Consider the following 27,090-nt stretch of genomic DNA (forward strand, 5'->3'; position numbering starts at 1 on the left):
AGCGGGGTTAGGAAAAACCCCCATCTCAACCAACAAACCTTGATGGTGGTGGTGATTTGACATTCCAAACTCTCTTGATGCCATGCAATAACCTTTACAGCACAATAGGAAAAGAGTTACTTAATGGTGAGGCGTCATGTTATTGCTTGGCCTGCAAGCTGAGAATGCAAACGACATTTGTCTTGTGCTCTGTTTCGTTTCTAGGTCACACTGGGAGGGATGTTCATTGGCATTGGGCGTAAAACCCCCGACTGCCAAGGCAACACCAAGTATTTCCGATGCAAGTTCTGCAACTTCACCTACATGGGCAGCTCCTCGAGTGAACTGGAGCAGCACTTCATGGCAGCACATCCCAATAAGATGAAGAACGTGCCTTCCGCCCCGGAGCCCGGAAAGGACGCCGGTAAATCGGAGAAGAACGCCAGCAAAGGCAGCCCCGCCGCAGAGCGCCACTTGCTGCGAACGTCCGACCCTGAAGATGCAGGCAAGTGGCAAGACAAGTCCACCATCAAGGCGGCCGATGACACTCCCATCGGCTACTCCGTTCCCATCAAGTCCATGGACACCTCCAAGCAGAACGGGGTGGACTCCACCTGCTATTTCTGGTGCAGGTTCTGCAGCTTCAGCTGTGAGTCCTCGGACACGCTGAAGCTCATGGACCATTACAACAAGCAGCACCGAGAACAGCAACGCAACAGCTACTTCAGCAGGGACTTCCCCGACAAAATCAGCAAACAGGTCAACCAGAGCCACTCTCCCAAAGAGCGCAGGCTCCTCGCGGCCAGTAAATCGGACGGCGAGATCGCCACAAAGGCAGAGAAGGGCGCGACGTCGTCCAAAAAGAAGGAGGGCACCAAGTCGGCAGACGAGAGCGTGGTGACCAGCTACAACTGCCAGCTGTGCAAGTTCAGGTACTCCACCAGCCACGGGCCAGACGTGATCACTGTTGGCCCTCTGCTACGCCATTACCATTACATCCACAACGTTCACAAGTGCACCATTAAGCACTGCCAGTACTGCCCCGGCGGGCTGTGTGGCCCGGAGAAACACCTGGGAGAAATCACCTACCCCTTCGCCTGCAGGAAAACAAACTGCTCCCACTGTACCCTGCTGCTGTTGCACTCGCCCCAGGGCGCAGGGGGGAGTGCCCGGGTTAAGCACCAGTGTGACCAGTGCTCCTTCACCGTCCAGGATGTCGACGTGCTGCTGCAGCATTACGAGGCCGCGCACGGCCCGGCCAAGGCCGAGGATGGCCAACAGGGAGGCGACGGACATGTGACCAGCGAGGAGGCCGAGGAGCAATGTTGCACCAAATGCAACTTCGTCACGCAGGTGGAGGAAGAGATATCCCGGCACTACAGGTAAAGGAGCAGACCCATTCATTCCACCCACCCACCACCCCCGCCATTGGCCTTGTACGCTGAACCTCAAACGGGGGGCAGAGATGGTGGGGAGGGGGTAATTTCCAGAACACGTGGGGAGTTTCACTGGCAGCTTACACCCCAGCGGTATGAACATTGACTTCTCTAACTTCAAGTAACCCTTGCTTTCCCTCTCTCTCCATCCCTCCCCATCCCAGTTATCCGACCAGTCTGACTGTCTCTGACTACAGTTTATCTCTGTTTACATTGTTGTTACCTTCTCCCAGCTAACAATGATCTATTCTACATTTTCCTTGATCTCCAACCCCTTTGCCCCTTTGTTCACACCTGACACATCCTTATCTATGTATTTCCCTGTCCCCTGACATCAGTCTGAAGAAGGGTCTCGACCCAAAACGTCACCCATTCCTTCTCTCCAGAGATGCTGCCTGTCCCACTGAGTTACTCCAGCATTTTGTGTCTATCCAGGGAGAGTTTAAGCATCTCTTTTCCCATTCAATATCGAAGCACATGAAGCAAGCTGCCTTGTTTTGTGATGGTCTGCAGTGTATCTGTCATCAGATTATTGCAGATAGCTGCAGCTCATTGCTAGGGCCGTTGTGAATACGTGTCAGTGGGGCAGCAAGACTCAGTAAGTTGCTGGTTCTGCACTGTTGATGGTGGCTGATTCAGGACTACCCAGGGTGAGGCTGATGATTAGCATCGGGCGGATAAATACTCTGGAAGGATAATAAGGATAAATAATTGTCTGAAGAATTGTCTCCATCCGAAACGTCCCCCATTCCTTCTCTCCAGAGATGCTGCCTGACCCGCTGAGTTACTCCAGCATTTTGTGTCTACCTTCATCTTAAATAATTGTAACAGTTGTTTCAATATCTGACATTACCTGTTGGAGTGGCTGAAGAGGGGACTTGACTCAAATCCTGGCCCACCCGCTCCTTCCACAAGTGCTGCCTGACCCGCTGAGTTACCCCAGCATTTATGTGTCCGGATGCACAATTTTGTAAGACATCACAATATTGTTGTTAAGCCAGGCAAGAGGTCGTGCTTTGAATTCGACGCCCTTGTTTCAACCAGGTTTTTGCTTTGTTTAGTAAATAATAGTAAGTAATCTTCTGTTGTGTCTTAGGAGAGCTCACAACCTGTACAAGTGCCGCCAGTGCAAGTGGAGTGCTCCCGACACACAGGCCCTACTGGACCACTTCAACACGGCTCATTGTGGGGCCCAGGAGCCGAGGAGCAGTGGGAGTCCCAGCGGTGGGGAGTTGTCACCAAACCCCGGCACCAGCAACCACAACCCGGGCAACGGCGAGCCAGAGGGTCAGCACCGCACCCCCACCCCGTCCGACAGCAGCGGCAACGGCAACGGCCAGCCCCCGGCAGCGGCAACACCCGAGGACAAGGAGGGGCGAGGTTGGCCTGAGAGCAGCAAGGAAGACACCAGGAAGCTGCCTAAAGGGAGCACATACCCAGGCCCCACCACCGCTACCGCCACCACCACCACCACCAACTGCAGCAGCAGCAGCAGCAGCAGCAGCAGCAGCAGCAGCCAGGAGGGTCACAAGAGCAGCCGCAGGGCGGCAGAGGAAGCTGACGGCAGCCTGCCCGTGTATGGCATGCAGCCCGCCGACGCCAAGGGCTTCCCAGGCGGGTTGCAGCAGCTACCGGCTGGAGGCGAGCGGGACAAATCCCGTGCCCTCACTCCTCAGTACCCCACAAACAGCGAGCTGAACAAGGCACGAGAGGAGTCGCAGACTCTGCTGCGGGTAAGCATAGCTTCAGTTACTCCTCACCTGCTGCTTGTTACCTTCACACATTCCAGACTACTCGCGTGGAAATGCTTTCTAAAATGATGGTGTAGAGACGTGTAAAATTATAAAAGGACTGGACAAACTAGATGCAGGAAACATGTTCCCAATGTTGGGGGAGTCCAGAACCAGCGGCCACAGTCTAAGAATAAAGGGGAGGCCATTTAAAACTGAGGTGAGAAAAAACCTTTTTCACCCAGAGGTTTGTGAATTTGTGGAATTCTCTGCCACAGAAGGCAGTGGAGGCCAAATCACTGGATGGATTTAAGAGAGAGTTAGATAGAGTTCTAGGGGCTGGTGGAATCAAGGGATATGGGGAGAAGTCAGGCACGGGTTACTGATTGTGGACGATCAGCCGTGATCACAATGAATGGCCTCCTCCCGCACCTATTTTCTATGTTTCTATGACTATTTCCATAAAGGAAATCAGTTATTCCCTCTCACTCGCCCTGTAGATACACCAATACCAGTCAGTCTACTACTACTACTTCTAAACAGCATTCAGGATGGGGGAACCCAAATGTTAGAAAGGTCAGGGGATGCAGATTAAGGCATAGGTGGGGGTGGGGGGTGGGGGGGGGGGGGGGGGGGGGGTGGGGGTGGTGAGGACTGAATGTGGATGCTGGCTGGTTTGTTGAGGTAAAATGGGGAAGGTGAATGATGGACCATCCAGTCACTGATGAGGCCTGGCTGGTATTTGATGTGCCTGCTCTTGAAATATTCTTTGGATCAAGAGGGAAAGGTGGACTATTACCTGCGGTTCATTGAGAAACTGAGAAGAAGTAAGTTATTTTTTTGCAAAGTGGGTGTTTTGTGAAAGGTGATGGAATAACACTGGTCGTTGGCGTGGCAATTCTTATCGCTATTTTGGTGCTAATGATTACAGCTTGACATGCTTTGATTGCACTTAGAAGGGTAAGCCAGTTAATTGCTTTGGCGATTATTCTCTAATTTTCGTAATCTTACAAACACAAAATGTTATAAATAACTTGTAGCAGCAATTTGCAGAAGCTCCCATGTGAAAGAGCAGATGGAACTAAGATTTTGAAAGCCGAAAGAGGGAAGAGTGGGGCTTTTCCTGAAATGTACCAATGTAATTAATTAAACCCATTGCAAGTGAGGAGGAAACCATTCACCTTGGCAGGAATGTTGTTATTATGCTCTGCTGGAGTTTATGATTTAAATATATAAGAGTTATAGAGGATATTTAATTTGTGAAGAAAACCTTTAAATTAAATTGGCGTCTTGCTCAACTCATAATGAAAAGCATGATATAAGCTATTAGGTGATAAGCTGTAAGAGAATACTAAACCCTAAGTAGATTTTCCACTTCACTGTTGTTATTCCGAAAATGGTAATTTTCATATATGATGAAATCGAATATGATCACCTCTGCTTTAATCTCATCCTTTTCTGCCTGATTATTATTGTGCCTGCACATTTATTGCACATGGTATACAACTTGATTGTTTCTGTGGAAATAACATTTATATAGTGTGGTTTTCAGTATATTTTAGCCAGTAACAGTTATGGCTCAAAGATATGGCTATAATCAGTTTTTGTTCATGTAAATTATGTTGGCAGAAGTAGTTATGCTGCCAAATGTTTTACTCTTGTTTTCCAGATTAAATCATGCATTACTGCTGTTACCAAAGAAAAATATTAAACATAATGTGCGATTTAAATCTTGTTTGTTTGCTTCACGCCGGTATTCATTATGTCATTTGATTTTTCGTCATTGGCTTAGCAGTGTTAACATCTGCATCATGAATCTTATTTGGTATTGGCCACTGATACTGTAGAAATGGGTGTAATAGATAGAAATAGTGTGGATAATATGAAGTAGTTTTTTAACCTTGCTGCATGAAAAGTATCATGCTCATTATCGTTGATTCCAGCAGAGTTAGTTAAAATTCTCTGATGTGACAAGTGTGGGGATGGTGAGATGTGATTTAGTATAATAGACCCCTCCAATAATGACATGTTTATTTAAAGTTGTTTACATCTGGGCTGGCAACTGTTTGTTTATAGCTTCGGTGAGTTTGCAGCGGCCTTTGGTGTTAACAGGTTGGTCAGGAAATTTGTTGGTTGTTCCATACTTGTCCCAATGCCCTGTTTTGTCTTGGCCACGACTTGGGTCATCCAATGAAACCATTGTTTGCCGGTAATGTACTGGAACATTTGGGAGATAATAAGAGACTTGAAAGATGTATCCTCAACTGAGTGTTTCTTGCTTCGATCAAAGATTACTATTCCTGAAAGTGATATCAAACTTTGGCTGATTTTTTAATGATATTATTATTTGGCTGAATCGCTGTGTTAAAATGACATTCCAATCAAGGGACATATTTTGAACGATAACACTGAGATCAACAGGATAAGGCATGTATGGTTGTAGCAGCTATGGTGGAAAAGTGATTAGACCAACAATTACTAATTCTGCTTCATCACGTTCTTGTGTTTGCCTGCAGGCTTATTTTGTAGTTTTGACTAATGTTTTAAAATCGGGAAGAAAAGATTAAAAAGCTTTTGAAACGCTGGACTTTCGTGGCAATACTCTTCCTACTAGACTGGCTGACGTTCTTCCGATTTCTAATTGATAAAGAGTTATAAAAAATGTCAAAGATTCTCCTTCCTCTTTCTGCGATCCCGTAATGGAACCAAATCATTTTAGGAATCACCACATTGGTTCTCACAAGGCCATTTATTAAATTCATTATTATAATAGCACTTCAGTTTTAGATTGTGGGCTAACATTTGGCCCAGTGCTATTTGGAAGGACAGACAATGATGAGTGCCCAGCCTGCTTCATATTTGAATGTTGTCCTAAATTAAGAACTTGTATTTACGTTGCATCTTACCACTTCCCCAGGGACTTGGATCCAAATTGTTTTGTGAAGTGTATCCATTGTCACTTTGGCAAGCATTTTTTTTGCTTCCTGCCCTCAATAAAGCCTCAAATGCCTTGAGGAGAAATGACAGTGCTTGCCTTCAGCAGAAAGGGAGCATTTGGCTGAGGATCGTCCTTCGTAAATGAAAAAGATGGTGGTGGTCTGAAGCTAATTATCATCGCCTCATTCCTTGGTACAAGATCCTTGACTAGACGATCTACAGCAAACATCCTCTATTGTGTAAATTATCTCTGATCATTCTAAACTTTTCAGTTCAGTCATACAGAAAGATGCAGCAGCCTACATTACAATGTGCCCATGGTTAGGCTAAGTGATGACTTTTGTGCCACATTAATATTAGGTCATTATTATCTTCAGCATGTAAAGTCTCTTGTATTTGCCCTCTACCTTTCATCGCACTGCCACCAATGAAAATCTGATCAAGTACATACTGAAATATCAACGGATCAGCAGCTTAACTGGTTGAACCTTATGGTAGATATTTATTCTGAAGACTGACTCATTTCCTGATCTTTCAATTCCCTAAGATGCAAGTCATAAATGTAACAATACTCGTTTACATGTTGCAGCTGTAAGAAGACTGAAAAAGATTGGTATTCTTCAGGCTAGAGTAATCTGCTTGGGCTTTCTCCGAGATCTTCGGTTTCCTCCCACACTCTAAAGGCGTACAGGTTTGTAGGTTAATTGGCTTGGTATAAATGTAAAAACTGTCCCTAGTGTGTGTAGGATAGTGTTAATGTGCGGGGATCGCTGGTTGGTACGGACGTGGTAGGCTGACAGCCTGTTTACGTGCTGTATCTCCAAACTAAACTAAACTAAAAACTAAACTAAACTAAATCACTGGAATTAATTCAACAGCAACGCCCAGGGAGGTGAACTCTGCCACCAAACCAGGAGTGATACATTGGAATTAGCTCCAGCATCCATTCCAATTGGTGACCATCCTGACCTGAATGCACATAGTGGTCCTTGATCATTTGAGGTCAATGTCACCAGTCACTACATTATACTCATTTGGGATTATCATCAGTGCATTTGGTTCAAGTTGTAGCCCATCATAACGAAAAAGGATGAACAATATATATGGTATTACCAGCAGTGTACACATAATGTGAACATATTACAAAACCAAAGGTATTTATTCACAAAATGCTGGAGTAACTCAGCGGGTCAGGCAGCACCTCAGGCGAGAAGTAATGGGCGACGTTTCAGGTCGAGACCCTTCTTCAGACTGAAGAAGGGTCTCGACCCGAAACGTCGCCCATTCCTTCTCTCCCGAGATGCTGCCTGACCTGCTGAGTTACTCCAGCATTTTGTGAAATAAATACCTTCGATTTGTACCAGCATCTGCAGTTATTTTCTTATATTACAAAACCATGTCCATAACCATTTCTTGGAACCAGATATCGATTGATTGAGTGACTCTCTCTAGGATATCTCTAATGTGGGTTAGCTTAGTTTGATTATTGCTTGAACACGCAATCTTATTGGAAAATTGGAGCAGTGCCGAAGTATCTACCTCATTGGTGACCCTCGGGCTAACCTTGATCGGACTTTCCTGGCTTCACCTTGCACTAAACGTTACTCCCTGATCATGTATCTATCTATACACTGTAAATGGATCGTTTGTGATCATGTATTGTCTTTCCGCTAACTTGGTTAGCACGCAACAAAAAGCTTTTCACTCTACGCACGTGACAATAATCTAAACTCAAACTAAAATGCAAAGGTGAAGAATTATTTGCAACTGAACAGAAATGTGATACATGCATGCTGTTCTTTAACTCTTGCCTTGCTAAGCTTTCCCCTCTGGGCATTGCATTGACAATTATTTTTAAATCGTTTTCTGTGCTGGGAAAACAGACCTCTTGTTACTAATGATGATCTACAGCTAGAGATCCACTAAGTGATTTATATATTTCAGGGGATAATAGTTACTCTGACAGGGCATACGGAACTAAACTCCTTTACCATGGATCTTTGTTATTGGTTTCCATTCAGGTTATGTTCTCCCAACCACTTCTGAAGGTGCTAATCCATGCTGGAATATGCTCCATTGAGATCATATGCCAGCCTGCATCATTGGTCACTCTTCACATGTAAGCTTAGACAGTGAATGAAATGTTAAGCTCCACCCAAAATCCAGACAGCGCACTTCACAGCAGGGCTGGGGGAATCTCTGCTAATTCTCCCTTCTTTGATTAGCAAGCCTCAATGCAATCGCATGACTGAGGATCAAACAAACCTGTGACCGTCCTGTTCTATATGGCGTTAATACAAAATGCAGGCGAGATTCATGGGCTCCTTCCTTTATGAATTGGAAACTGCAGCAAAAAAAAAATGTTGGTGCCAGAGACACCTCTCACATTTATATACATCCCTCCAATCTGAAGAAGGGTCTCGACCCGAAACGTCGCCCATTCCTTCTCTCCAGAGATGCTGCCTGACCCGCTGAGTTACTCCAGCATTTTGTGAATAAATCCCTCCAATAATCATCTGTACATCAGCACCTTCGTCTTAGATTTAGATTTAAATTTAGATTTAGAGATACAGCGCGGACATAGGCCCTTGGGCCCACCGTGTCCGCGCCGCCCAGCGATCCCCGCACACTAACACTATCCTACACCCACTAGGGACAATTTTTACATTTGCCCAGCCAATTAACCTACAAACCTGTACGTCTTTGGAGTGTGGGAGGAAACCGAAGACCTCGGAGAAGACCCATGCAGGTCACGGGGAGAACGTACAAACTCCGTACAGACGGCGCCCGTAGTCAGGATCGAACCTGAGTCTCCGGCGCTGCATTCGCTGTAAGGAACTCTACCGCTGCGCCACCGTGCCGCTGGTCTTCTACTTTAAATAAAAAATACTGACTTTGTCATCAAGGGAATTAAAGAAAAAGTTATCTATTTGGTTTCCTTCCTTTCATGGCGATTAACATGGCAAAAAATACAATATTCAACTGTAAAGCCATCTTGACCAACAAGAAGTGTCTCGTGTAGATAAAGAACTCTGTGCTGGAGCACCTTGGCCTGGATTTTGGGTGAAACTACAGTCAGAATCTTTAACTTTATCGTTTTTCTCTGCGGTCTCACTGAAGGCACGGAAAGTCTGCAAATCATTTGACTATACATAATACTATTTTCAGATGAAATGCAAGGAGCATGAATTCTTGCTGCCTGAAGTTAAGATGTTTTAAGAGTAGGCTCTTAATTTTTTTAATGCACTCAGATGTTTTGACTCAATTAAAATTGATTCATGTGACAAAGTGCCCAACTTTTGGCTTTGTTGTTTCACTGGAACCTTTGAATTAAGGTTTTAATTACTTCATATTTTGTTTGATTTGGCGTTGTTTACATAATAGGTAATGCTAAGTACAATTTATATTTTAGTAGAAGATCTCAACCCATATATGTTTGGCATTAAGATTTATTTATTTTAAGTAATGCATGTAAAATTCACACGCATACTAACAGCGGTCGAGTCTTAAGTTTTTCCATTTTAGCGAAATGCATCTGCAATTCTGATGTGTTCAGGGCCGTGAAGTCCTCAGCTGAAAGTCACAATGTCTTTTGGTTAGCTTTCAAACGGATGTAGAGAACGTTACTGTGAAGTGCACAAAAGAATGCATAACATTTGCAGATTTTAGGTTCAGATTCCAAGAGACATGCAATTAATTTAAACGTAACTTGTATGTACTTCGTGACTCTGTTTTCAGTGTAGACCCATCCACGTGTAACATCTGAAAAACCAGTTTAAATAAATATGTATAAAGGTATGTATAGGGATGAAACGCTTTCTGTTTCAGCGAAGGTATTAGATTTGACTAGTAATACTCTCCCGAGTTGTGGGTAAAGTCTCACTCCAGAATTTGTCCATATCGTCCAATAAAGGAAAGATCTATATTTTTCAGACCATCAAGACGTTCCAAGTCTTCTGCACTGATATGCTTTGTAGTCACTTCAAAGGGAAACGGTGCCAATTTGCTCAGAGCGGTCCTACAAACATGCACGCGTTGACGACCAGATAATCAGTTTTGCAATCCTGCTTGAAGTTATGTATTAGCCAGGGTTGTAGATATTGCAGTCAATCAAGTCTAAAATATTGAGGATGTGCTCCAACATCAGAGATTTGAACAGATGGTAGGCCAAGATCCTGAATGTTGTGTAGACACAAATGATCCCACAACAACACAAAAAAGAAAATCCCCCCCCCCCCCCCCCAACAAAAATAAATTAGCCCATATGGCCACTTATTACATTAGCTATTTTGGGACATTGTGAACTGATTGAAAGTGCTGCCGCAATTCTCTGCTCTGTGATAGAGATGCTGCCTGTCCCACTGAGTTACTCCAGCATTTTGTGCGTATCTTTGGTGTAAACCAGCACCTGCAGTTCCTTCATACGCAGGCCGTTTTATTTGTCAATCAGGGCGTGCTCACAAAAATGCCATTTTCTGTCCATTGGGAAAATTACAGGCTACTTCATTGAGCCCTGCAATTTATTTTCCTTTTTAGTAGTAGATTACAAAATAATGCCAAATTAGTCCTCGGGAGTTAACAGCAATTGCTTTGCCCTTTATCTGGAGTTGCATATTGGTGAATATTCAATATCATATTCAAATTCCTATGGGAAATATTAATTTTTCACGTTCTGACTACTTCATAGTCACTTTTACTGATTACTTAAGAACCGTTCAACTTTTCAAACTACTGTTGTGTGATTTGAACTTGTGTTTCCTCGATTATGACTTTGTTTCTCCAGATTAGCAGTCCAACAACATCTGAGTGCAGAAAGGTACCAATGAGATGGGTCTGTTTTATTTTAGAGTATTACATGCAAGCTGACATGTTTACCTGAAACGTGACTGCCTTTACCTTGAAAATTGGAGGTTTGGCAGAGATCAGAGCGATCTGCAGTGTCTCAGCTTCTGAGAATTAAGTTCAGCACGAGTGGTGATGGCAAAAGAGCCTAAAGGGAAAACCTGAATGGGGAGTTGCAGCTTTCCTTATGTCCCTTGTGTCCAATTTTACTTTCCAGTTCCCCAGGGCAGAGTTTGATTGCGTGGAGATATCACCACCATTTCCCTGTTTTGTTTTGTGCGATGATGGAAAATCTTGCATTCATACAGCAGCTTTCATGATCTTGGGGAACCCTAAAGCACTTTACTGCACTTTAAGTATTCCTCAACAGTTGTTTCCATTGGAAATACAGCAACCAGTATGCATAGAGCAGGGTCAAACAGGATCGCTTTGAAATAATAATGATTTCATCCACCTCAGAGCTGTTGTTTTCAAGAAAAATCCCTTGCTTTACCTTGGGAGGTGGGTTAGGATACTTTTACACAAGGCACGCCATAGATTAATGACTGATTTGGGTTGTGGAACCTGCAAGAGTGTAGTAGTCCCTCAGTAATGCACTGGAGTGTAATGCTATACACTGATGAGCCAAAACATTATGACCACCTGCCTTAAATGCTGTTGGTCCTCCGTGTGCCGCCAAAACAACGTCGACCCGCCGAGGCATGGACTCTACAAGACCCCTGAAGATGTCCTGTGGTATCTGGCACCAACGCATTAGCAGCAGATCCTTTGGCAGCACCCCACAAGCCTTGCCGTTTCAGAGATGCTCTGACCCAGTCACCTGGCCATAACAATTTGGCCCTTGTCAAAGTCGCTCAGATCTTTACTCCTGCCCATTTCTCCTGCATCCAACGCATCAACTTCAAGAACTGACTGTTCACTTGCTGCCTAATATATCCCACCCCTTGACAGGTGCCATTGTAACAAGATAATCAATGTGATTCACTTCGCCAGTCAGTGGTCATAATGTTTTGGCTATGTTGTGTCCCACAAATAGGGTTTGAATAGGGCTCAATCCATTGGCAACAATGCAGAAGGGGATAGCCGTGACTCTGCCATAGTTACCTTTATTGAAATTATCTAAATAGCGACAACATTCACCAATAAAATACTCTGAAATTGATTTCCAAGAACTGTGGCAATGTTCTTGGAGATTGCTGAAGCAGGAACGATGTGTGTTAGGTAGACACAAAATGCTGGAGTAACTCAGCAGGTCAGGCAGCATCTCGGCAGAGAAGGAATGGGTGACGTTTCGGGTCGAGACCCTTCTTCATCTCCCGAGATGTTGCCTGACCCGCTGAGTTACTCCAGCATTTTGTGTCTATCTTCGATTTAGTTTAGAGCTATAGCGAGGAAACCGGCCCTTCGGCCCACCGGGTCCGTGCCGCCCAGCGATCCCCACACACTAGCACTATCCTACACCCACTAGGGACAATTTTACATTTACCAAGCCAATTAACCTACAAACCTGCACGCCTTTGGAGTGTTGGAGGAAACCGAAGATCTCGGAGAAAACCCACTCAGTTCACGGGGAGAACGTGCAAACTCCGTACAGACAGCGCCTGTAGTTGGGATCGAACCCGGGTCTCCGGTGCTGCATTCGCTGTAAGGCAGCAACTCTACCGCTGCGCCACCGTGACCGCCCGTAAGTTTGGAATGGATAACAAAATAACTGCAGTATTGCTCTGAGACCTGAGCAGACTGTACAAAGATTAAACACACAAGCTGCAATTCAACCTCGGCCATAATATACTGCAGCAGGCAATAATTCACAAGTATTGCACCATATCTACCCCAGCTCAGAAGCATCATCAAATAGCAATGTTTAATAATGCAGTAATAATAAATGTTTTACTTGATTGTGCACTACAATGGAAACAGAATTGATTAGGATGAGCGAGGGAGCCAAGTCTTTTAATCACTACTCAGCACTCCTTTGTTTCATAATTGCAGGCAAGTTATTCCATGCGATTGCCTACTGCCTGGATCAGGAGAATAGTTTGTGTTCTTTCACATGAAATGTATCTTGACAATCAGTTAAAAAAAAGTTCTATTAAATCCTTCTTATTTTAGATTTAATATCCATCAAAAGAGACTAATACAACTTGTGTAGGAAAAGAAACGCGTGGGTTTTCTCCGAGATCTTCGGTTTCCTCCCACACTCCAAAGACGTACAGATTTGTAGGTTTATTGGCTTGGTAAATGGAAAAATTGTCCCTAGTGGGTGTAGGATAGTGGTAATGTGTTCAGGGATCGCTGGTCGGCGCGGACCTAGTGGGCCGAAGGGCCTGTTTCCGCGCTGTATCTCTAAACTAAACTAAACTTTTGCAGTTGTTGGAAAATGATCTTGTAATAGGATTGCAAGAAAACGAGAGATAATGTAATTATGTAATATTACATTGTATTTGGCTATCTGAGCATTTCAGCGGCAGAGGGATCCAGATGGGATAATTCACTGGCTCTCTGATATATCTCTCCCTTTAGGTGGATGTAAGGTAGAATATTTTTCACTTACCTGAGCAGGTCACATTACACGAAGCTGAACACCATTCGGGATCAGCAGTTCACCACATCAGCAACTTATCCATCCCCTGAACAAGTAGCCCCTTCACTACGTTTCCTATGTGTACTGAGGCTGCTGTGTGTACCATCTACAGGATGCTTGGCTGCTCCTGCCAAACCCAACACTTTGGAAGGTCAAGGAGAGAACTTCCCAATTGTGCTCCAAGTCACACACTGTCGTGACTTGGACACTTACCACGGTCGACCATCGTGCCTGTGTTGAAACCCTGGAACACTCTGCTCATCAGCATTGTAGGAGTTGCAAGATGGGCAAGTCGCCACCATCTTTCTCACGGGTATTTAGAGGTGGGAAGTGAATGTCCCAGATCTGAAAATCAGTGAAAACATTGCATTGCGGTCGGTGACACATCTGGTTGGTGCTGGAATACGTTCATCCACGGGGGCTTGATACCCAGATCTCCGCTGATCTGCAGCTGGACTGCAAACATAAATTGAGGTGCTTTCTAAAAAGGGATGAGATATTTAAGTACACATCAACACAAGTAGTTTTCATCACAAGCCTCCTCCTTGGGAAATAATGTGAGAAGAACTACAAATTGGAACAGAGAATTCTTTTGAGCTCTAGTCTGCTTCAGCTTTTAACACAGAGGAGAATTTCAGAATTTAGTAAGATGACGGAAATGCAGCTGTGCATAATGATAGAATGTTTTATGGATTTGCAACCGTCCTACGTTCTGGGAATACTGCGGTTGATAAGTTGTTTCCAATATTTTAGCAAGTCTGAGGTACTTTTTCCAGCGATCAGCAGACAAATATTTCAAAATATACCATACTTTGCTTGTGTTGATTCAGATTTTTTCATAAAGATGTAAATGAGTTCGCAATTTGATTCACGATAACACAGGAGAATAGGCATTTAGTCTGAAATACCATGGAATTATTAAATGCTTCAATTGTCATGACTGAATTGAGATTGACTACATTTGTGAGGACTGGAGAAGGGTCTCGACCCAAAACGTCACCCATTCCTTCTCTCCTGAGATGCTGCCTGACCTGCTGAGTTACTCCAGCATTTTGTGAATAAATACCTTCGATTTGTACCAGCATCTGCAGTTATTTTATTACATTTGTGAGGACGGCAAATCTAAACACTTAATTATCTGGTTGGATTTTGTTGGTTCATAACCAGCTTCAGAGAACACGTTATCATGATGAACTCATTTGCCTGGGTCAATAGCTATGAAATCACGATGGCCAGTATACAAAGTGACTGGTGCTGACAACTGGTGTTGGTGCTATCTGATAACTTGGCAATAGTCTTCAATGAAGCCACCCCTGGGTTGAATAAAAGAAACAGCCAAACATACAGAAAACCTGATGCATAATAAATAGTCTTTGCTTTCCCTGTTGAAGTGCAGTGCAGTGCTTTGAATTGAGTGTGCCTCTATCATACTTGCCTGACATCCACATTCAGTCCTGCAAGTAATTATGAGCGAGGACCCGGGCTAATTTCCCTTTCATGTTCTCGCTGCCGTTCTGGCTGGAGCATGGCCGTAAACGTTTACAACCATTTAGCCCCCTCGTGCCTGTGCCAGTTCTCTGAAGCAGCTATCTGATCAGTTCCATTCCTCTGCATTTTCCTCATGCAAATTCAATCTCTTACTTTTTACAGTTTAGTTTAGTTTACAGTTGCAGCGCGGAAACAGGCCCTTCGGCCCACCGGGTCCGCGCCGACTGGCGATCCCCGCGCATTAACACTATCCTACACCCACTCGGGACAATTTACGCATACATCAAGCTAATTAACCCTCAAACCTGCACGTCTTTGGAGTGTGGGAGGAAACCGAGGATCTGGGAGAAAACCCACGCAGGTCACGGGGAGAACGTACAAACTCCGTACAGACGGCACCCGTAGTCGGGATGGAACCCGGGTCTCCGGCGCTGCAAGCGTTGTAAGGCAGCAACTTAATTATCTGTTTGTACTTCTCATTATCCGGTTGTTCTGGTTTTACCGCTCATACTTCTCAAATACTTAATGTCCCTTTTTTCATTTTTAAAAACGGAACCAGTTTGCAATATTAATTGAGTAATGTCAAACTGCTTTAAAAATATACTATCCTTGGGTTTTGGTTTCATGGTGGCAACTGATGACGCATTACTTTAACCAATTTCTTCATAAATTTGAGTGACTATCAGGTCTGCCTTTTTGATCTATTATAGACAATAGACGATAAGTGCAGGAGGAGGCCATTCAGCCCTTTGAGCCAGCACCGCCATTCAATGTGATCATGGCTGATCATTCACAATCAGTACCCCGTTCCTGCCTTCTCCCCATACCCCCTGACTCCGCTATCATTAACTCTATCTAACTCTCTCTTGAAAGCATCCAGAGAATTGGCCTCCACTGCCTTCTGAGGCAGAGAATTCCACAGATTCACAACTCTCTGACTGAAAAAGTTTTTCCTCATCTCCTCATCTCTCCTATTCTGCACCCCTCTCGTGTGTTTCTTGTCATTAATTAAAATCAAGGACTACAATGTTTTCCCTGGTTTTGATTGATTCCAGGCTTGCCTGTGTGGTTGTTAATTGAACAGCTTGTAGGGGCCACTTCTTTAATTCATGGGCCATTAGGAATGGATAATCAAAGCTGGTCTTGCCAGCAGCAACAACATTTCATGAACCAACAGAAAAGAATGCTTGAATGCGTAATCTAGCCTGTTGCTGTCATTGTATTAGCGATGGCGTGTTACATTCCTTCTGGTATTCATGTGAGCATTAAAAATTCTATTGTGTAAGTCAAAATTGAAAATGGAAATTATCCCCTCGATCCTGGATACTTCACCAGAACCTGATTGTTAAAGTTTGCTTCTTCTTAAAAACAGACAACACACAATGGGTTAGGTAGATCAACACAAGCTTTACTCTATCAGCCGGTGGGAGTGTCTTGGGTACATGAGTCAAGTAAGCAACAAGCACTTGACTCTCCCGAGCCGCCACTCCAAAGAACAAAGACGACCAGATGTTTTATACTGTACTGTGGAACTCTCTGCCTCAGAAGGCAGTGGAGGCCAATTCCCTGGATGCTTTCAAGAGAGAGTTAGACAGAGCTCTTAATAATAACAGAGTCAAGGGATATGGGGAGAAAGGCAGGAATGGGGATGATCAGCCATGATCACGGTGAATGGCGGTGCTGGCTCAAAGGGCCGAATTACCTCCTCCTGCACCTATTGTCTATTGTCTATTGTATAGATCAAAAAGACGTATTCCAAAAGGCCTTAGTAATGGTCCCAAAATGCTATAGTCTGTTAGCGCCTTCCCGACAATCTGGGATTATCTCTCTTATCAGTTAGTTTGACTGTGTAGATCAAAAGCAATAAATTGATAGCCAGGTACATCAAGTGAAGAACAGGGAAGATACATTCCTAAAGGCATTAGTCCTGGTCCCAATATGCTGTAGTCAGTTAGCACCTTCCTGACAAGTCTGAGATTGTCTCTCTTATCAGTTCGCACCATCCCACTAGAGAAAGCCTGCTAAAGGAGGAAAAAATGCGAAAGCATTTAACCCTTTCAGATGGGACCTGATTGTAGGCATTGGGTTTGGATCATGGTGGGGTATGAAGAAAATGATAAGTCTTTTGGATTTTGTTTGACCTGGTTTGGGTCAGGCCCAAAGATACTAGAGGAACAAGATGGACCACTCTATCGAAATCGCCTATACTGAAGTGTAGTACGCCAAGGAGCGGGACGTCTGCCATTTTAGTAAGCAAAGCCCGCCGCTCGCTCTGCCTCTCACAGTGTAATCAGTGTTTTGGGGAAACAGTATGTGTGATGATACCATTAAAATGCAGAATATATCTCATCTATCAACTCACAGATTTTTGTTATTTTTCTTTTAAAATGTTTCTGCAAGTTTCTGCCTACTAAAATGGCGCTGTGACGTACTATGGTTTTTAGGGTCGAGTGGTCTATCTTGCTCTGCTCTATTATCTTTGGTCAGGTCTTACTTTTAAACCTGAGCACTCTCTTCTGGTGTCGTGACCATATATATTTTTTTATATATAAGGAAGATCGACACAAAATGCTGGAGTAACTCATCGGGACAGGCAGCATCCCTGGAGAGAAGGAATGGGTGACGTTTCGGGTCGAGACCCTTCTTCGGACTTATTTTTTTGTGAGCTCCTTGTGGAAAGCACCTTGCCATCATGTGAATGTTTGGGATGTACTGGTATGAAACTCCTGCAGTCCATAAGAAATTGATGATGATAAATTGTTACAATTTTGAGTAAATACACACACACACACAATGTGCTCCCCTCAGTATTGTTTAATACTTTTGGATAAACTACAGTGATAGATTTTCCAATCAAGATAGGCATGGTGACAGTTAAAGAAGCAAATGTGTATGATCACAATATACTTATTAACTTTTACTTCGTTCATGTTAAGTTCAAATGTAAATTGCCGAGGTGAACGAGATACGTATGATTTTATATTATTCACCGCGTTAACAGGGAGTATTTTGGTGTTGTTGAAAGAGTGGACCTTGAGGTCATAAATATTCTGTGCATTAATGAAACCACAACCATTACAATGCAGACAAAAGCAAATCCTGCAACATTTGTTTTATTCATTTATAAACGATAAACTGGTTCTGTTTTGTAGCAGAAACTTTTTGATATGTGGAGGCAGATCTACTGGGAGCAGCTTTTGAGATTGGTTCCCAAAATCACTTCCCTTAGTATCTTAACAGCTGTAAGATAATGTGGATTTTCATCCTGTCTGGCCGAACTGGATTCAAACCAAAGCATCAAAGTGGATAGAAGAGTATTCTTACTCATTGTCTGTCCCAACCTCTCTTTCATATAAACTGTGTATTTTGAAAAGTTTTATCAAATTTATCTTTGCTGATTTGATGCCTATTGAACTGTAACCTTAAATCATTGGATGAGCCTAGACCACATTCACCAGGTGGACTGCAAGCGACACTGCAGACAGCACATGTGAAATGTTGAATCATCTTGAATATCACATTTGTTTCTTGGTTTCTTGGTGTTGGAACAACGAAGGTGCGATGCCTTCTTTAATGTCCTATAGATAGGCCAAATCTGGTTAAAGTTCGCACAATTACGGGCGACACGGTGGCGCAGCGGTAGAGTTGCTGCCTTACAGCGCTGGAGACCCGGGTTCCATCCTGACTACGGGTGCTGTCTGTACAGAGTGTATGCGTTCTCCCCGTGCCCACATGTGTTTTCTCCGAGGTCTTCGGTTTCCTCCCACACTCCAAAGACGCACAGGTTTGTAGGATAATTGGCTTGGTGTGAAAGTATGATTGTCCCTGGTGTGTGTGGGATGGTGTTAATGTGCGGGGATCGCTGGTCGACGCGGAAGGGCCTGTTTCTGTGCTGTATCTCTAAATTAAACTAAAAATTCACTTTGAATTCAAACGGGTGAAGTTAGTTACATGGAGTTTGGTCACAGTTGAGCTGTGATATGATTGAATGGCAGAGTGGGCTTGAGCGATCCTGCATTACTGATGCATCCAGCTGACCTGTTTACGATCATCCGAAGAAGGGTATTTTTTTTGACAAAAACAGCACTCTGTCCCTATTGACCTGCAATGTGCTCAAGTTTCAAAGTTGACCCTAAATCTCTTGACTTTCCAATGCAGATGCATAGGGAATTGGTCACAACACAAAACCAGGTACAATTGTGAGTCGCTGTTGGTTTATGAGCAGGAAGCTGCCTGCTTTTCATTCTTTCCCTTGCACTTGTCGAGCACAACCCTTCCGACAGAGACGTTGAACAGACATGTAATGATCTGATTTATTCTTGGCTGGCAGCGTGGTCTGTTTGGCCAGCATTTTATTAGTTGAAAAATGTCCTTTGCACTTCTGGATTTAATTTTATCAGATTAGGAACAGAGAGGTTAAAATGTTAGAACTTCAAATTCAACTTAATGCAATTTGCTTCAAAAATTAATCCAGTAAAACCAGTAAACCTGCAAATACAGCCTGGGGTTGAACCAATTCAGAAGAGGCCGAGATTAAAAAACATACTGAGTGAACCAGCAAATGCTGAAGAGATGAATGAGTCAGAACAAACTAAGAATAGTTATTCACATTCCATTAAATCCATATTTTAAAGGAGTCGAGAACCTGCTCTAACAATTTTTAAAAAAGCAAACCTCGCTTTCAGAAATTCTTACTAATTCTTCATTTGCCCTGACAGGCCATAAGCGATAGGAGAAAAATTAGGCCATTCGGCCCATCAAGTCTACTCTGCCATTCAATCATGGCTGATCTATCTCTCCCTCCTAACCCCATTCTCCTGCCTTCTCCCCATAACCCCCAACACCCGCACTAATCAAGAATCTATCTATCTCTGCCTTAAAAATATCCACTGACTTGGCCTCCACAGCCTTCTGTGGCAAAGAGTTCCACCGATTCACAGTAGGTTCTGTCCTGAATTTGCTTTGTTGCTTTAGGAGCTGGTTGGTTTCCGAGTTCAGAGCAACTGTATTTCATGATATATTGTGTAATTTTGTGAAGCAAAATAAGTCTCCATATTTCTAGACTTATTTTGCTGCCCAATTAGTGTGTTTGGATATCGTGCAGAACAAGCTTTTCAGTACATGTGACAATAATAAACCTGATCTCCCTGGTTGCGTATTTACTGTTCTTGTAAGGTCCCACTCCCAGTCTGACCTTTCTGTCCTGGGCCTCCTCCATTGTCAGAGTGAGGCCCAGCGCAAATTGGAGGAACAGCACCTCATATTTCGCTTGGGCAGTTTACTCCCCAGTGGTATGAACATTGACTTCTCTAACTTCAGGTAGTCCCTCAGTCCCTCTCTTCCCCTCCCCCTTCCCAGTTCCCCCACTGTCTTCCTGTCTCTTATTATATCCTATCTTTGTCCCTCCCCTCCCCTGACATCAGTCTGAAGAAGGGTCTCGACCTGAAACGTCACCCATTCCTTCTCTCCTGAGATGCTGCCTGACCCGTTGAGTTACTCCAGCATTTTGTGTCTACCTTGCTACACAATTAGTTCATCATTGCCTCGGAAAAGCAACCAACATAATCACAAGCTTGTCTCACCCTGACCATTCCCCCTCTCCCTCCCTAATCATGTCAGTGAGAAGGTGCAGAAGCTTGAATGCACGCAACACCAGACAAGGGAACAGTTTTGCCCCCTTTCGTGAGCTGGAGTACTGTTCGATTCACCACTAGTCCATTGAGGTCATTGGACTTTGTCTAAGGAACTGATAGGCTAATCACGGTGGCGCAGCGGTAGAGTTGCTGCCTTACGGCGAATGCAGCGCCAGAGACTCAGGTTCGATCCTGACTACGGGCGCCGTCTGTACGGAGTTTGTATGTTCTCCCCGTGACCTGCGTAGGTTTTCTCCGAGATCTTCGGTTTCCTCCCACACTCCAAAGACGTACAGGTTTGTAGGTTAATTGACTGGGTAAATGTAAAAATTGTCCCTAGTGTGTGTAGGATAGTGTTAGTGTGCGGGGATTGCTGGGCGGCACGGCCTCGGTGGGCCGAAGGGCCTGTTTCCGCGCTGTATCTCTAAATCTAAAAAAACTAACATGCTGAGAACAATATTCAGCACTCTCTCTTCCCTTTTGATCTATCTATTGTAGGAGTTTGAATTGATTGTGTCTGTGGGTGGGATATCTGATGTGTTTGGATAGCGTGCAGAACAAAGCTTTTCAGTACATGTGACATAATAAACCTGATCTCCCTGGTTGCGTATTTACTGTTCTTGTAACTGGTTTTGTAGGTGTTGACTGACTACTTCACGAAGGGCAACTATATTATAGATGGAGCTGGCATTATCTGTTGTGATGACTCACTGTTCAACTAAACAATTTACGATGGCTTTCACCCAATGGCATTATAAGGATGTTCTTGTTGGTGGTGTTTAATGGGACATGACTAAGTCAAACGAAATGTGTCTTACCTTTTTAAAATGTTCAAATCTCTTTTTGATAATGGATCAGAGGAGAGGCTGATGCAATGCTTGATGTAGTTACTGAGCCCTGGTAGTCACCATCCCCTTCCTGGCACTAAATCTCAACAGTAAATCGAGCAGTAAATCACCATCCCCTTCCTGGCACTAAATCTCAACAGTAAATCGGTCAATGTAACTTTCATCTGTCGTTTTCACACCTTACCCTTCCAAATCTTCTGTCTCCCTCTCCCCTGACTATCAGTGTGAAGAAGGGTCTCGACCCGAAACGTCACCCATTCCTTCTCTCCAGAGATGCTGCCTGTCCCGCTGAGTTACTCCAGCATTTTGTGTCTATCTTCAATGTAAATGCACACTTAAATATGCTGCTTTACAAGTCAAAACAAATAACACTTTCAATCTAATAAATTTGCACCCAGTGTGTTTATTGTAATGGAAGTCCAGGAACAACCATTCAAACTAAATTCTGAGGCATAACAATGGCTCCTCACGAAGTGGGGAAATGCTGTTGTGAGATTCTCCATTGAGCGGAATACTGGTGAGATCGAGGGAATTGATCATGTCCTCAGTATTGCTAATTGGCATGGTGCCAGAAGAAGTGGATTCATGAAACTTTGTTATCTTATTTTGTTTTCCAGCAAGAATTTATTGCTTTGCCATCGAACACACAAAAGAAAATTGGAAACTGCGATTTTGAATTAGACGCCAGCTCGAGCCACCAAAACAATTCAAAATGAGTTGAAGCTTGGAGTTTTTGTAATTGAAGCATTTGTCTACTTCAGTTTTATTTGAAACGAGACCAAGGGGACCCGTTGGGCCCAAACCTCTCCTGCATTGGTGCAGCACCCTCTCCTCCCCCCCTCCCCCTCCACCCCTTCCACCTCAACCCCCCTTATCTTCCCTCCCTTCCTCCCCCCTCCCTCCCTCCCTCCCTCCCTCGGAGATAGATTTAAACTTTAAAATTTGAATAACTTTAAAGATATAACCGATTTCAATGAAACCTCTTCTATCAGCACCAAAGGGACGACGGTGAGTAAGTTGGGCCTAAAATTGTCGCGCTATCGTGTACCGTTTTGGCTGTAGTTCAGGAACAAACAAACAAACAAACGAGAGTTTTAGTGTATAAATTAATCAAGTGATATGTGAAGTCCCTTCTTCAGTCTGAAGAAGGGTCTCGACCCGAAATGTCACCCATTTCTTCTCTCCCGAGATGCTGCCTGACCTGCTGAGTTACTCCAGCATTTTGTGAATAAATACCTTCGATTTGTACCAGCATCTGCAGTTATTTTCTTATACTTATATGTGAAGTAGGAGTTTGTGTTAGTTTGTGTTGATCTTTATCACGTTGTTTTCCCCCAGTTCTTTCTCCAGGAAAGAAGCATTTGTGTGTAGATTATTCCCAGTTTGAATCAATTCAACCTCAGACTAATGCACTGGGATTACTGGTCTTTCTAGATTATTATTGAAGTTTATTGCATTAGATTTGTTTTGTTCAAAACAAAAGCCCCACCCTGGCAAAGCCTTTGGGTAATAGTTTGAAGGAGCAAGGATACTGCATTGCACTGTGGAATTGTTGGTCTGGCATTGTGCGAGGATGTAATAGTGCATGGCTGTTGTTTTATATAGCTTCCCTGTTCGGGAGGAGCTGTTTTCCATTTGCATTATTTCAGAGGTTACAATATACAGGCTGTATCACTTAAGAAACAAGTTTCATAAGAGTTAGTTCCATCCTCAATACAGATTTTTCTCATTTTCTTCTTTCTCAGCTTCTGATCAGAACAAATGGTTCCCTTTCAATTTTTGCATTCTTGACCACTGTTACCCTATGATCCAAGGTGGCCTGAGACCACTTCTGTCTTGTAGTTGGCCCTGTTATTACCCACTGACTTTCCAATGGCATTTAACAAAAAGCCTCATAATGTTTTAATAAGCTGTTGTGACATCTTATTTCAATAACACATATGGTTATGACTATAGAATTTTCCTGATGTGGTTTTGAATGGGTTCCTTTGTTAGTTTCTTTTTATAATAATGGACTGTATTTTACAGATTACTTCAAAGGAAATGGCCACAGACGCAGAAAGTGATTAACAATAATGGAAAGTGAATGTGAATCAAATGCTTTGACAAAGCATTTTGATGGGAAAGAGGAATTATGTAGTTGACTTGAAATTGCAGTGTATTCCGCTAAATATGGCTTAAATATGCAATGGATTGCAATGTAAACCATTTAATTTTAATCGCGATGATGCTTCAATTTAAGAATAGAATTTATAACTGCAAATAGTTTGAGGTATAAAGTAACTTTACACTCAGACTAAAAGGGATGAGTATGTTGAGACTGCTGACTAGTGAAGGCCGTGTCTGAATGGAAATTCATGGTTCACGGAGGGGGCTGGACAGGGGGCTCCCACGTCTGAACAGAACAATTGGACTGACTGAACAGCCTCAGGAATACGAGGAAAGATGTCGGTCACATTGTCCAGGAGCCATTTAAGTGCCCCGGCACCTATTTCTGGGGTCTTATCTGAAGCTTCTCAAAAGAGCAAGTCAAAAATAAAAAAAGATTTTCAGCAGCACTGTACGTAGGTGGACTGGGGTGGCGATAGCAAAATCTTTGGGACTGGAACACCAGATAGTTAAGCCCCTGTCGCACTTAGGTGACTACAGGTGACTAGGCTGTCTCCACACGGTTGCCGGGGTGTCATCTGTACGGTCGTGAGTCGTCTCCAAAGAGTCGTAGCGTCTTTCTGGTCACCGCTGGATTTTCAGAATGTTGAACATTTTTCGGCAACAGTGGGTTTGACGCCAATGAGCGTAGCTTGATGTCTCCTGACGTGGGCGCTGTCCTAGGTTGTCGCCAGGTGACGTAGGTGGTCGCCAGTGCTAACTTCGGTGAATTCCATTGGTGACTCCCTGTCAAAACCGGAGGCCAAAATGATGTGAATTGTCTTCAGTTGTCTTCAGTTGTCGCCGACAGGGTCGTAGCTTGTTGTAGCTTGTGGACGTAGGTTGACTTCGGTTGTCGTAGGTGCGGTCGTAGGTGGACGTCCTACTCGTGACGATTGGGTCGCCGGTTGTCGGTAGCTTGCCGTAGCTTGACGTCGACTAGGTGGTAGGTTGTTGTAGCTTGTCGTAGACATTGTCGTAGGGGGGGTCCAGTCGCTGGTTTTTCGGTGACCTGCTACGACTATGACAGTCGCCGGCAGTCGCCTAAAACATCACCTAAGTGGGACAGGGTCTTTAAGGGACTAAAAATGCAGAGTAGTTTAATTAGGTTCTAAAGAACAGCAACACAGCTTTTCGGCAGAGTTTTGCATCTGGAACTTCCATGGGAAGACACATTTGCTTCTGTTCTTTGTAATTCTATCATTGCAAGTTAACTTCTTTCTTTTAAGAAAAAACAATTTCTTCAACCAAAGCGATCCCTGCCTTGATGTCTGTTCGGGACTTGTGTGGGACGTCTTTCAAGTCTTAAGGGTATTATTCAGAATTAAATTATTGGTGTCAGCGCTGGGTTTTGGTGCCGCGTGTGAGCTGTGCCGCGGTGGGGAGAATCATCGCTGATAATCTCCGTGCATAAATGCTAGCTTACTCTAGTGGTCTCCCAACATCATTCTGCAGTCCACACTATTTTACCCCCTTCCCAATTTGGAGAAAGCTAGGTCATTCCTAACTGAAGATGTTTGGAGAGAGAGATATAGAACAAATGAATGAAAGATATGAACAAAGTAATGATGATAAAGGCCATTGTGAGCTGTTTGCTTGGTGAGAACGAGAACCTGGTGGGACTTGGGTGGGGGAGAGATAGAGAGAGAGGGAGTGCAAGGGTTACTTGAAGTAATAGAAATCAATATTCACACCACGGGACTGTAAGCTGCCCAAGCGAACTATGAGATTCTGTTCCTCCAATTTGTGTTTAGCCTCACGCTGACAATGGAGGAGGTGCTGATATGTTTTCCAGTCAGATGACTCTGTTGATTCACATGCCATTTGAAAGACATTGCCAAAACAGGGTGGGTAATATTTCCCTAGCTTTGATGTTTCTTGTGTAGGTTGGACATAGGAGGGTAGGGATCACCACTGTTGGGGGAACCATGAGCTTTATGCCATGATCGATGGCTTGATTGTCAAATGCTCCCCTCTTCAATTGGCCAAGGAAGGTTCTGGAGCATTGGAGATGATGGTACGTTTTGTTGCCAATGTTTCCCTGGTAGGAGGTGATTGTTGAGATGTGGAAAATACTCAATTCCTGTCCTGGATGTCTGATGTCATGGGGTGCTGTTGTGCGGTTGGGGAAGGTTGCTGAAGGACATCTTCTGGACGTTTCAGGCAAAGCCTATCTTTTACATTGTAGTGAAGGATGAATGGAGGTGAGTGAGATTGGAGTGATCTGGGTTTGGAATGGAGGTGTTGAGGTTTGGAATAACCCCCCCCTTGTAATTTGGATTATGTTCTTCATGTAAAGGAGAGTTATGTTAGGCTAGTCTTTAGGGATGATGACACTGGTTTATATTGGAGAGAGTAACCTAATCTTTGGGATAGACAAGGATAAATGTGCTCCTGTACTTTAACCAAAGCAACATTTAAGCTTGATTAGCTGCACTAAAAATTGCTTTAAATTCAAAGGTGCCACTATCTTTTAATAGCACTTTTCATGCTGAATCTAATAGTGCTCCATTTTGGCATATGGATTGATTTAAAATAAATTTGGCCAAGTTAGAAACCATTCCAGTTAGTGTCTGGTGCATTTAGAAATGGGTTTAGTGTGACAAAATCCTATTAAAGTTTGTTAATACCACATCAACCTCTCGTGTGGATGAAAGAGCCCCGTGAACAGAAGATTTTCTTATGAATTATATTCAAAGCTGTTAGATCTCCAGAACTTTGCATATTTTCAAGACAGCAATACTTTATGAATACTTCTTTTGCGCCATTCTTTCTCTTTTGGATGCAACCTCTGTCATGTGTCATTTAGTTTTTATTTTAGTTTTAGAGATATAGCGCGGAAACAGGCCCTTTCGACCCACCGGGTCCGCGCCGACCAGCGATCCCCGCACATTAACACTACCCCATAACCACCAGGGACAATTAATAGATGTACTAAGCCAATTAACCTACAAACTTTGGCGTATGGGAGGAAAGCGAAGATCTCGGAGAAAACCCACGCAGGTCACGGAGAGAACGTACAAACTCTGTACAGACAGCACCCGTAGTCAGGATCGAACCCGGGTCTCTGGTGCTGCATTTGCTGTAAGGCAGCAACTCTACCGCTGCGCCACCATGCCACCTGATTCAATTAACTCGCCTGCTTTTTAGTAGTATATATATATTCAATGACAAATGAAATGGTTTCTAGTTTAGACATTTGTGTGTCAGTCAGATGAGGAATTGTACATGCCCCTTTAAATGGTAATGCCTTGACAAAGTTGTGTTTTGGCTTGTTTTACAGATTTAGTAATAGGAGGTTCAAAAGTCCCTGTTTCAAAGAAAAACAAGAGTCTTGAACACATGGATGGGTGATAGTGAAGGTTTCAAAAGAGTGGTGGGGGGGGGGATTCTTTGACAGCAGAATGTCTTGAGAGTTATGAATTGTATCAAATGTAAGATTTCATTGTAAAATTTAAGATATCC

The 27,090-nt window shown here is 43.7% G+C and overlaps 1 protein-coding gene across 3 annotated transcripts in view; it reads left to right on the plus strand.

Annotated features, from left to right (window-relative positions):
- The window catches only part of trps1 (trichorhinophalangeal syndrome I), a 260,068-nt gene that overhangs the window by 11,170 nt on the left and 221,808 nt on the right, over positions 1-27,090 (plus strand). For all 3 annotated transcript variants that reach the window (XM_078397136.1, XM_078397135.1, XM_078397137.1), the window contains 2 exons: positions 205-1,361; positions 2,512-3,148. In XM_078397136.1, coding sequence (XP_078253262.1) covers positions 205-1,361; positions 2,512-3,148 — 1,794 coding nt within the window. The remainder of the gene's footprint in view (positions 1-204; positions 1,362-2,511; positions 3,149-27,090) is intronic.

Source organism: Rhinoraja longicauda, chromosome 4 (assembly GCF_053455715.1).
Source record: "Rhinoraja longicauda isolate Sanriku21f chromosome 4, sRhiLon1.1, whole genome shotgun sequence".
Lineage (NCBI taxonomy): Eukaryota > Metazoa > Chordata > Chondrichthyes > Rajiformes > Arhynchobatidae > Rhinoraja > Rhinoraja longicauda.